Raw genomic sequence first — 13389 nt, forward strand, 5'->3', positions numbered from 1 at the left:
CTCAATTGTATATATATATAGTTGCTGAAAAGTATCAGCTCAAAGGTTCCTAAGAAAGGAAAGCCACCTTTCTTGATATCCTAGTCCTACTAACCACTAATCTACTTCCGCTTGGTCACTAGGCGGTGGCGGAAACCTGGGAGGAACAGCTCTCACTCCCTGGGCTAAAAGGAGCAAACACGAATGAGACGATTATGACAAAAAAAAAAAAAAAAAGGATGTGACCGTTTTGTGCACCTTCCTTTTTTTCGTCCTTCATTCTTCGGCAGAACAGCCATTAGAAAAACTCTTGCCATTTGTCATCCAGAAATGTCTAGTTTGGCTGGAACACCAAAAACTGTCAAGCGACTGAAATCAAGCAACATTCTAGTTGAGACAGCAAATCCAAAACATACAGAAAGGCTGCTTCAAATGACAACTTTTGGTGGGATCGTGGTTAAGGTCTCTCTCCCCATAATACTCTAAACACATCAAAAGGAGTAATTTCTGAATGGGACCTTATCAGCTTCTCCAAAGAAGAAATTAAAAATGAGCTGGAAGATCAAGGTGTCATAGATGGGAGAAAGATTAAAGTAGCTAGAGATAGGACACTAACCCCAACCAGAAATCTCATACTGACCTTTAACACAACCAAACCACCTACATCAGTGAAGGCTGGATATCTAAATTGTAACATCAGACCATACATTCCGAATCCTCTTCACTGCTTTAAATGCCAAAAGCATGGTCATTCACAAATGACATGCTGTGGAGTTGCCATCTGTTTCAACTGTGGTTCTTGGGAACACACTGATTATAACTGTCCAGCAGAGCAACCGATATGTCCAAACTGCAAGGGAGATCATTCCACAGATACAGATATATAAAGTGGAATATTTTGTAACGTACTAAGAAGTCTAGAAAACTGTACTCCTGACTACATAAACAGACCCTCCTATGCACATGTCGGCATACAATTGAGACCCAAACAGATTTCACAATTTGTCCAAAGAAGTCGATTTCAGACTGGACATGAGCACTACTTATAACATCCCAGCAAAAACAAAAAAGCGAAACTCACAAACACACCACTATCTGTACCTCCCAATGCAAAACACTCACAAATGAAAGATCATAAAAAAAAAAACGTAACGTCATAAGCCAAAAGTCAATGGAATAAATAGACACAGAAGTGACCAATCAAGCAGACAAATCAGTATTAGAGATTTTTGCGGAAGAATATATGGATACCGGTAAACCATATTTTCCAAAGGAAAAACCTAAGTTAGAAAAGCTTAAAGCAACGTCTAGGAAACAGTCTGACATCTCGTCCAAAACCAAATAATGGGAACTATAATCCAGTGGAACTGCAGAAGATTCCGCAGTAATATACATGATATATATGATTGTACAGCATACCCTGCTGTGTCTTTGCCTGCAAGAAACATATCTCAGACCTCAAGACTCCCCCAAAAGTAAAGAACTATATCACATACCATAAAGACAGAGTAACAGCGGTGTGGCCAATGTTGGTGTGGCAATTCTGGTAAATTTACACTTTCCTTTCCAGTTTCTTCTACTTAACACAACCCTCAAAGCGGTGGCAGTGTGCATTGCCACTAAATCTCTCATAACCATTATAACAATTTATGTTCTCCCAAACCAGAAATTACTACAAGAAGATTTAGAAGATATACTAATTCAGTTACCTCCCCCTTCTGTATACTGGGAGACCTCAGTGGACACAGCCCTTTGTGGGGTAACATAGCTAATGAGTGGGATAACATAGGGCGGAGAGTAAAACTAACTGAAAAATTGATAGAACAGAATAACTTAACCCTGTCGAACGACGGCACTCATACATACTTTCATCTTCCATCAGGAAACAGCACTGCAATTGACCTATCTATATGCTCTCCAATGTTATTTCCAATACTTGATTGGTCAGTTCACAGAGATCCTCTCAGCAGTAATCACTAATCGATAATTATTACCATGGCATTAGGAACCATGTATAAGTCACGTAGAAATTCCAGATGGAAAATAAATGAAGCGGATAGGAAAATGTATAAATCCATTGCATCCAAAATCATGGTGGAATGAAGAATGCTTACAAGCTAAAAGAGAGAGAAATAAAACCTGAAATAATTTTCGAAGATGTCCCACCAGAGAACCTTAAATATTATTCAAAAAGGCATGAGCAAGAGCCAGATATGTTAGAAGAGCCAGTAGGAAAGCATCCAGGATAAAATTTGCATCCACATTAACAAGTTCTACACAGGGGCTCACATCTTGTGAGTATGAGGGTTGGCAAACCCAGGGTCCTGAGCTGGATATCATCATTCTTCTCTTTCTTGGTGATTCCTTTCTCCTTTCTACTTTTCTCTCTCTCTCTCTCTCTCTCTCTCATATATATATATATTTTTTGACTGGTGCAGCATAAGCCTCAGGCTTCCTTGCACCATATGGCTAATAATAATAATCTCAAACTGTCTGGAATAAAATCAGCAAAATGGATGGCAGATACCAGATTAATCCACCTCAAATCCTAAACTGTAATGGACAGATCACTGCACAGCCTTCAAAAATAGCCAATGCACTGGCTGAAACCTTTGCCAAAACATCAGCAACCACCTCGATGGTTCGACTGTTGATGATCCTGCTCAGATAGCAAACAAACTGAATGAGTATTTTGCATCTACACATGAGGAATTATAGATTTGAAAATGGCAGAAGGTTATCAAATTGTAGCAGGCTACTTAATGATTTTGTAATAACTGAGAGCAAAGTGGAGGAGAAATTGTTGAAGTTAAACATAAGAAAAGCTCATGAGGTGGATGGGATCTATCCAGTTATATTAAAGGAGGCGGCAAAGCAACTAAGCAAACCCTTAGCCATAATTATGAGAGCATCCTTGGACTCGGGGAGGTTCCCACGGACTGGAGATGTGCAAATGTATCCCCAATTCACAAAGGGGCATCGAAGAGTGACACAAATAATTACAGACCAGTTAGTTTAACTTCTGTTCCAGGTAAAATAATGGAGTCACTGGTTAAAGATGCATTGCAGGATCATCTAGACAAGACTGCAGCAATAATTCAGACACAGCATGGGTTTGTTAAGGGAAAGTCTTGTCTGACAAATTTGATTGGTTATTATGATGTGGTTACAAAGGAACTGGATGCAAAAAATAATTTTGATATCATATATTTGGATTTCAGGAAAGCTTTTGACACTGTTGCGCATGGAAGACTATTGTTCAAATTGAAGCAGAATGGTATTAAGGGTAAGTTGCTACAATGGATAAAAGGATGGTTAAGTGGGAGAAGACAGAGGGTGGTAATCAGTGGGTGCTGCTCTTCGTGGACTAATGTTATTAGTGGAGTCCCACAGGGTTCGGTGTTGGGTCCACTGTTGTTTTGTATATTTATCAATGATATTGATGAAGGTATATCAGGCTTAATGTTGAAGTTTGCAGATGATACAAAGGTTGGCAGGGTTGTTAATGACAGTAATGGCATTATTCTACTGCAACAGGATCTAGATAATTTGGGCAGATGGGCTAAGAAGTGGCAACTGAAGTTTAACCTTGACAAATGCAAAGTACTGCATATGGGTAGAAGTAACCCCAGAGAAACGTACCAACTGTGTGGTACTACACATAAGGTGGTAGAAAATGAAAAAGACCTGGGTGTAATTGTGCAGTCAGATATAAAGTTTTCTGAGCGATGCAGACAGGCTGCCAGGGCAGGTCATGGGGTTTTGTCAATGATATATAGGAATTTTGCTAGCAGGGAAAAGGAGGTGATTGTCCCTCTGTATAAGGCAATGGTCAGGCCACGCTATGAGTACTGCGTTACAGGTCTGGAGGCTTCATTTTAGGAAGGATATAGATTTGCTTGAGCGTGTAGAGAAGGGCAACAAAATTGGTGAGGGGAATGAAGGGATCCTCTTACCAAGAGAGGCTTAAGTTGTGCAAATTGCAGTGGCTGGAGACTATGCACCTGTGCGGTGATCTGATTGAGCTGTATAAGGCCTTGAATGGGATGAGCACACTGAATTCTGATGGGATCCTTCCACTTGTTCAGATTACGAACCTAAGGGGGCATAAATTCAAATTAAGAAATTACAGATGTAGAATAGAAGTGCCGAAATTTGCCTTTAGCCAGCGGGCGGTTAATTGCTGGAACAAACTTCCATCTGTCGTTGTGGAAGTTGATAGGTTGAATAAATTTAAGGAGGAACTGGACAGGCATTTGGAGAGAATGGTGTGTTTTTTTTTTTTTTTTTTTGGCTAATGCTGCATAAGCTCATACACTTGCTTTCTTGCATCACATGCCACTAGTACTACTACTACTACCTCATATACTCCCAGTTTTCAAATATACAAAACAATAATAGAAAGGCACAAACTGAATTTTTCTACAAGAAATGATGAACAATACAACCTTCCATTAACTTTCCAGGAATTGTAAACAGTTCTATCACAGACAAAGCAAAGCACTGTAGGTCCAGATCAAATTCACTACATGATGATAAAGGAATTTGACGACCAATCCCAAATGGCATTACTTGAATTGTACAACAAAATTTTCCTAGAAAGCAGTTTCCAAGTAGTTGGCATCATGCAATAATTCTAGCTATCCCAAAACCGGGAAAGGATCTCTCTAGCCCAGGAATCTACCATCCACGTTCTTTAACAAGTGGCCTAGGCAAAGTTATAGAAAAAATTATAAATGCTCGTTTAACATGATTTTTAAACAGAAATAACCTTCTTCATCCCAGTGCAGCATGGTTTCAGGAAAAATCGTTCAACACTAGATTTACTTATAAAATTAGAAAGCGTACAGAATGCTTTCATCTAAAAGGAACATCATGTCATAATCTGTTTCAATATAGAAAAAGCTTACGATAGAGCATGCCGTTATGGGATTCTCCAAAACCTATACCTCCTTGGATTTACTAAATATATCCAAAATTTATTACAACACATAACATTCCAAGTTAGGCTGCAGACAACCCTTTCAAAGATTTTCACTACCCTTTTTTTCTATTAAAATAAATACCATAACTGAGAACATTCCAGGAACGTTGATGCAGCTTTATATGTTGATGATTTCAGTATTTTCTACCTTTCAGAATATGAGAATCATAGAATGGCAGCTACAAGGGACAATAAACAAAATAAGAAAATGGGCTCAAACAAATGGCTTCTGGATTTCCACACAAAAAACTGCGTGTTTACACTTCTGTAGAAAACGAAACCTGCACCCTGATCCTGAACTGAAACTTGACGGACATATGATCCCAGTAGTACCACGTATAAGATTCTTAGGACTTCTCTTGGATAAGAAACTAACATTCTTTGAGCACATTAAACAACTCAGACTTTTGTGCTTAAAGAAACTAAACGTTCTCAGAGTTTGTTCCGCAACAACTTGGGGAGTAGATCGATATACACTTCTGAAACTTTATCGAGCAATAGTTCGTTCCAAACTAGATTATGGAGCACTTGTTTACGACTCAGCGAAACGAAGTGCACTGAGGTGGTTAGACACCATACACCACAGTGCACTCCTTCACTACAGCTGAGACGACAGAACTTGTTATTAAACTACGCTGTCAAGATAAAATCTGTTGTTGATCATCCAAATAGAGAATTACTGTTTTCATCTAACTGGGAATGCATATACCAAGCACACCCACAAATGAATCGACCTGCCAACATCCATCTAAAAGATTTGTTGCTATGCTGAGAGATTAATTATGACACCGTAGCTACTATGATTACACAGACCATTCCACCATGGTGTTTAGTTCAACCCATATATGATGTATTTTCAAACCTTGGGGAAAACAATTTTATCAAGAATAAACTACCAGCAACTTCATGCAGCATACACAGAACAATATGAACATCACACGTTTGTATATACAGATGGGTCAAAAACAGACTTGTGTAGGAGCTGCGATTCACTTTGAAGATTGTACTCTCATCCAACAACTCCCAAAAGAATGTGCTGTTTTTACTGCCGAATTACAAGCCATTTTGATAGCCATGAACCAAATTAAATATAAACAGATAGCAAACAACATAATTTTATGTTGTTTGCTATCATAACCCTACAGATCCAATATTCAAATTCAAAGCTGTTACAAAGAAATTGCAATATTAGGTTCTGCTGGATCCCAGGCCACACAGGAATAACTGGAAACGAAAGAGCAGAGATAGCAGCAAGAGAAGCTGCCACATCTGACTATGCCTTTTGCTCAATACCATATACCAATTACAAGTCCTTAATCCACCAAAACAATGGCAACAATACTGGCAAGATCAAACTAACAACAAGCTTTGTGTAATTAAACAAACACTTTGACCATGGACTACTAGCTGCTTAGTGTCTGGATCGGCAGATCCAGACATGAAGAAGTGATCCTTGCTCAACTGCGAATCGGGCATACACACATGACTCATTCTTACCTGCTCAGAAGTGAAGACCCTCCTCAATGCCATAACTGTCAAGTTCTGCTCACCGTACATCACTTCTTGGTGAACTGTTCAAGATTTAATGGAGAATGTATATGAGCTTTTCAAACAAATAAATTCACAAAACAATCTAATGCTTAAAACAATTGTAGATGACCAGCCAAATATTAACAACGTTTTCTGTTTCCTTAAGTTAATCGAATACTCCCAAAACATAAAAATTAATAACATACCATTTATGAAAAGCTACAAAATTATAAAGTAAAATCTTGGCTTCCTTCTGAACCACATAAAGAAAAATGTTGGACTACAAAACTCTTTCTAACATAGACTAGGTGCATTATAGCCTAAGCTGCTCTTGCGCCAATCTCTCAAACAACAACCACCATTGTAGTCACCCTTACAAAAGCAAAAGCCTTTCACTTTAGCCTTGATAGTAGTAGTGCCTTTAATTAAATTCCACATTAGTATACTGTGATAGCTGCTACCAAGTGTGTCTTTTACCTGCAGATTCTTAATCCATGAAGAATCACTGCTGATAACCAGATCAAAAGTGTTGCTTCCTCTTCTTGCCTCTCTAACATGCTACTGTAGAAAACAGTTATCCAGGAACTCTACAAAAGTTTTGCTAGTGTGTGTTAAAATTCCCCCGTTATGTTAAAAGTTAAAATCCCACATTGTGAGACATTCTGATTTTCTGACATGTTCATTTCTAAAATTAGTTCATTTTCATTTCTAAAACCATTTCTAATTTTATTTCAAAATTTACTCTAATTAAACTTTAATTTGCCATTTTTAGAATCGTTTTTACATAATTAACATATTCATGAATTTAAAATAAAAATAATTTTGAAAGAATGAAAATCAGTTGAATTTACAATTAGCAATGACTGTATATCAAAGAAAATTTTAAAGACATTAAAAGAGTCAATTTTTCACAATAAATTTTAATAATTCATGAGAAATGTAAGATTTAATGAAGGCTTAAAAGGCAGTATAAGATGCTTTTATGATTTTGTACTGAAACTATATAAAGATTATTTTAGAAATGAATCAAAAATTGTGTCAGTACTTGTAAACTAAACTTATATGCTTCAACATTAAATTAACTTGACTTTACACTGACTCCAAAAACAGTTCAACTTTTGAACACTTTATTTGATGACTGTTCTTGACAATAACACAGATCTATCAAATGCTAATAGCACTGCTAACTTTGTTGAAACATTTTCAGTCACATTTGATGTATTTTGGGCATAGGATTTAAGAGGTAATGTGTGCAACTTCTTGTATAACTGATCGTTTAGATCAGTGTTTCCCAACCTTTTTCGAGTCGCGACTGCCTTTTATAATAGCCAAGCAACCTGTAACCCCCCCTCCACATTTGCATAAAAAGGCATTTTTAATAGGGTAAATAAAACACATTAAAAATTGATTTTTCAGAATATAATTCTAACCTAATATTTAACGTGATGGTTGTACTTGCATCTGGGCAACCAGCTTCAAAATTTGCAGCTGAGTGTTTGTTAAAGCCAACCTCGTGTAATCCTCAACTTCAGTCTGTTTCTTGTCTTTTGTTGATATGAAGGAGCGTTGAATATCCACTCTCGCAGAGATATGTAGAGGCAAATGGAAGTAAAACTTGAAAGGCAAGCATGGTGACATTTCGATATAATTGATACATAGCACACCAGAACCGAGTCAGCAATTTTTCGTAAAACAAATTATGTGCTGAGGAATCGTTCTGCAGATCCAAGAATTCATCCTGTACTTAATCGGGAATGCTGGCTACATTTAGGGAAGCAAAGAATGGGTTTCATACCAGTGCAGCTGCTTCTTCTGTAAGCTCACTGCTGAAATTCCTTTTCAGGGAATTCAAGGTGCCCAGTAATCTCCTTCAGATTCTCATCCATTTCACCTTCAGATTCCTCTACCACATTGCAGAGTTTTTCAAACATGGCAATGTTTCCAAGACTTAATTTCTGACGCCAGTTTTGCAGCTTGGATACAAATGCCTGAAGATTGTCTTGAAATTGGATAATGTGTCTATTCAGGAATGGACTGGGTAAACTGAATTGTAATGGAATCCTTCTTTTGCTCAGTCTTTACACGAACAGGGCATAAATTGAAACTGAAGGAGGATGGTTGGAGAGTAGATGTATAGAATTTTTTTTTTCAACCAGCGGGTAGTCCATTGTTTTAATTAACTCTGGTCTACTATAAATTTAAAGAACTGATCTGTTAGAAGAGATGGACAGGTGAAATTTGAAGTTCTTGTGTTTTTTTTTGCTGATGCTATAGAAGCATGCTTTCTTATCATTTGCTGCTGCTGCTTACTACGTCAACAACAACGGCTGCACTTAAAGTCACTTATAACCAAGGCTTAAGACAAAACGATCAACCTTGTCTATGACCATCCTGGAGTATAAATAAAAAGTTGATTCATTTTATTTTATTATGCTCATACTCACAACTGTAGTGTGACTTATGTGCCTTTTAGCATTAGCAAAGGCATAAAAAAAAAAAAAGGTAAAGCGTAGCCATTATCAACTCACTGCAGGATGGAAGTCTCCTCAACAATTCATGCTGACAGAAATGGACCATAATCTGCCACGCTGGTCCAGTGCGGGTTGGCAGATCGACCGTATTCAGCAGTCAGGGGCTTGAACCCCCGGTCTACTCAAAGAGCATGTGCTACTGCACTCCTGCTCCTGACCACTCGGCTACGGATATGATGCAAAAAAGCAAGCTTATATAGCATCAGTCAAAAAACAACAACAACAAAAAAAAACCTTCCCATTTCACCAATCCATTTACTTCAAATTCTTGTCTAATTGTGCCTTGAACTTATTTAATTTTTCAACCTTCACTATGACCGATGGAAGTTTGTTCCAACTATCAACCACCCGCTGGCTAAAGAAGAATTTTTGCACGTATATTCTACAATTGTCTTTCCTCAATTTGATGAATTTATGTCCCCTCAGGTGAATAATCTGAGCAAGAGGAAAAATACCATCCGCATTGAGCTTGCTCAAACCATTCAAGGCCTATACACCTCAGTTAGATCACCTTGCAGGTGCCTAGTCTTCAGAACCTGCAATTTGCAGACTTAAGCTTTTCTTTGTAACACCAATCCTCTGTTCCACTCACCAATCACATTGCCATTCTCTGTACCCGTTCCAGGAGCTCTACATCCTTCCTAAGATGAGGCCTCCAGAGACCTGTATGCTGTACTCAAGGTGTGGCATGACCATTGCCTTATACAAGGGAACAATCACCTCCTTATCCCTTCTAGTGGCGCCTCCGTAGCCAGGTGGGAAGGAGCAGCAGTGCGTAGAACACGCTTCTTGATTAGATTGGGGTTCGAGCCTGTCACCACCAAATACGGAGGATGCGGAAAGGTCAGGGACTGACCACCGCATATTCCCGGAGCAATATGGCCTTAGTTGCTAATGCTCCTAAAAACCAAATAACAAATCCCTTCTAGCAAAATTTCTGTATATCATTGACAAGACACCATGAGCTCCTCTTGCAGCCTGTCTACATACTACACTTCTCAAAAAACTTTGTATCTTTCTGCACAATTACCCCCAAGTCCTTTTCATTCTCTACTACCCTGAGTGTAGTGCCAGACAGTTGGCACGTTATTCTGGGGCTACTGCTACTCATATGCAGTACTTTGCATTTGTCAATGTTAAACTTCAGTTGCCACTTCTCAACCCGTCTACCCAATTTTTCCAGATCCTGTTGCAGCAGCATACTGTCATTACTGTTATTAACAACCCTCCCAACCTTCATATCATCTGCAAACGTTGACATTAAGCTTGATACACCATCATCAATATCATTGATAAATATACTAAACAACAATGGGCCCAACACCGAACCCTGAGGGACACCACTAATAACATTAGTCCAAGTAGATCAGTACCCATTGATCACCACTCTGTCTTCTCCCACTCAACCATCCTTTTATCAATTGTAGCAACTTGCCCTTAATGCCACACTGCTCCAATTTGTACAGTAGTCTTCCAGGTGCAACAGTATCAAAATTATTTTTTGCATCCAGTTCCTTTGTGATCACATCATATCATCCAATCAGATTTGTAAGACAATTAATTAATCTCCCCCTGAACAAAACCATGCTGTGTCAGAACTGTAACTTCAGCCTTGTCTAGATAATCTTGCCGTGCTTGTTTAACCAGTGACTCGATTATTTTCCCCAGAACATAAGTTAAACTAACAGGCTTGTAATTACTCATGTCCCCCTTTGATAGTTTCCATGATATTTCACACTAAAATGTCCGATCTCTTGAAATTACAAAGTGACCTTGACAGCTAGGTATTGCATTGTGATCAGCACAATGTACTGACTGCCTGAAAAGTATGGTCATGCTATTCGTTGTGCACAGATTAATTTTCTATTATGTGTTAACATTTTGTATTAAACAAATTTTTTCAATATGAGAATGGTTTGCAATCTCCTTTGTTATAAATGATAAGTTTGTTTAAAATGAGTATTATTTTCTTTTATTCTGTTTCTTCTGTAAATTATTTCTGAATAAATTCAATCCTTTGAATCTTTATTTTTTTGCTGTTGTAGGTGAACAAAGCCCACATATTCCAAATTATCAAAGGGGAACTGATGTTGATAATTTACCGTATGAAATTCATTCACCTTCGCCATTCCCATTGTTGGATGAAACTTTTGGTCTTAATAATATGTCTTCAGATCCACTACTTAGTTTTGCAAATAGTAAGTGACCTGGCATTTCTAAATTGTTAAAACACAAATTTTATTGAAAGATTTACAATTTTTATTCCAGTAAATTTTAATGCATTGAGAAAAGGAAATAATTAATTTTTCATATAGACTTAATGTGATGTACTAGTAAAACTTTGGAATACAAAAGTACATCAAGGGTGTCAAGACTAATACGCAGGATTTCTAAGAGGTACAAGCTAAAGGTTATAATAATTTATGCACCAACATCGAGCCATGATGATGAAGAGTTTGAAGAAATGTTCACAGAAATTGAGAGTCTTCTAGATGAGCAGAAAACCCACTACACTATCATTATAAGGGACTTCAATGCAAAGGTTGAAAAAAGACAAAACAGTGCAGAAATGAAATTTTGGAATTGGTGAAAGAAATGAAAGAGGTGAAAGACTTGTGGAATTTGCAGAATCTCAAGGATTGTCAGTAATGAACACTTTTTTCAAGAAAAGGGTGAACAGAAAGTGGACATGGAAGAGTCCAAATCGACTTCATCCTCTAACAGAAGATATATCGTGAATGATGTTACCGTCATGAACAAGGTAAATGTTGGAAGTGATCACAGAATGGTAAGATGCACACTTGATATAGATGTAAAAAAAGAAAGGAAAAAACTGACTTGAGTAAATAATACAAAGGTCTTTGAGATAACAGAAGAGGAGAAAAAGCAGTATGTACTGGAACTTAAGAACAAGTTTGAGCTTCTGCAGACGGCTCAGGACCAAGATATCGACGAGGAATATTACAACTTTCTGAAAGTGATAAAGCCCAAGAAACCTATAGATAAAAATAAATCCAAAGAAGAAAAAATTAGTCAAGAAACACTTGTCATGATGAACCGAAGGTGACAAATGAAGAGCAAGATAAATACTGACAAGGAGAAAATTGAGTTATGCAAAGCCATTAGAAAGAGACTCAGAGAGGACATAAGAAGATTTAACATAAGAAAAGTAGAACAAGCATTAAGGGAAAACAAAGGACTTAAATCAGCAGCCATGAGCAGTAATTCAGTAAGACAAATGATACTGAAACTGAAAAATAGCAATGGTGTACTTATAAATAGCAGAGAAGGTATAATTAAAATAGCAGAAGACTATTATAGAGAATTATACAAGGAGCGAGGAAATTATGCCAGAAGTGGGGAAGATGGATCGCAAATTAGTAACACGTATGACATACCTGATGAGGTAGATCATGCGTTGAAGAAATTAAGAATCAGAAAGCCTCGGGGGAAAGATGAAGTTACTGTAGAGTTGTTAAAATTGGGAGGAAGTGACATGACACAAAAACTGGCAAGACTCTTCACAAAATGCATTAGAAAAGGTGTGACGCCTAAGGAGTGGAATAATGCAATCATAGTTTTGCTGTATAAGAAGGAGATAAATCAGAAATTAGAAATTATAGACCAATTAGCTTGTTATCCCACATCCACAAGTTGTTCACAAGGGTCATTACTAACAGATTAGAAAGAATACTTGATGAGGAGCAAGCTGGCTTTAGGATAGGATTCTCAACTATGGATCACCTTCACGTAATATCACAACTAATGGAGAAAAGAAATGAATATAAAACACCATTATGCCTGGCATTTGTGGATTATGAAAAGGCATAGATACCCATATATTATGATTTTGAAGAAAATATATGAGAACGCTACCTCCTTTATTAGACTAGACAAAGACAGTAGGAAATTTAAAATCGAGAAAGGAGTTCGACAAGGAGACACAATATCTCCGAAGCTGTTTACTGCTGCCCTTGAGGAAGCTTTCAGAAGATTAGACTGGTTGCAGAAAGGAGTCAATGTGAATGGAGAGTACCTAAACTATTTAGGTACTCTCCATTCACATTCACTCTTTTCATTCACCATTTAGATTTGCAGATGACATTGTGGTCATAAGCCACAATCCCAAAGAATTAGAAGAAAATCTTAATCAGTTATGCAGTTAGTAAGGATTTTGGACTAAAGATGAATATGGCTAAAACAAAAGTAATGATGAACAAGTATGCCACAGAAAGGGACATAATGATTGAAGGAGCAGTAATTGGAAAGGTGGAGTCATATACTTATCTTGGACAAGTTATTAGCTGTAATAATGATAAATGGCTGGAAGAATAAATTTTGGATGGATATCATTCAGGAAATATA

General features: G+C 37.5%; 1 protein-coding gene across 5 annotated transcripts in view; it reads left to right on the forward strand.

Moving 5' to 3' along the window:
• The window catches only part of Rel (nuclear factor NF-kappa-B family member relish), a 462299-nt gene that overhangs the window by 281687 nt on the left and 167223 nt on the right, over positions 1–13389 (forward strand). For all 5 annotated transcript variants that reach the window (XM_090380549.1, XM_090380553.1, XM_090380550.1 and 2 more), the window contains exon 11: positions 11070–11222. In XM_090380549.1, the coding sequence (XP_090236675.1) occupies positions 11070–11222 (153 nt within the window). The remainder of the gene's footprint in view (positions 1–11069; positions 11223–13389) is intronic.

Source organism: Mastigoproctus giganteus, chromosome 8 (assembly GCF_048544385.1).
Source record: "Mastigoproctus giganteus isolate SK-2022 chromosome 8, ASM4854438v1, whole genome shotgun sequence".
NCBI lineage: Eukaryota > Metazoa > Arthropoda > Arachnida > Uropygi > Thelyphonidae > Mastigoproctus > Mastigoproctus giganteus.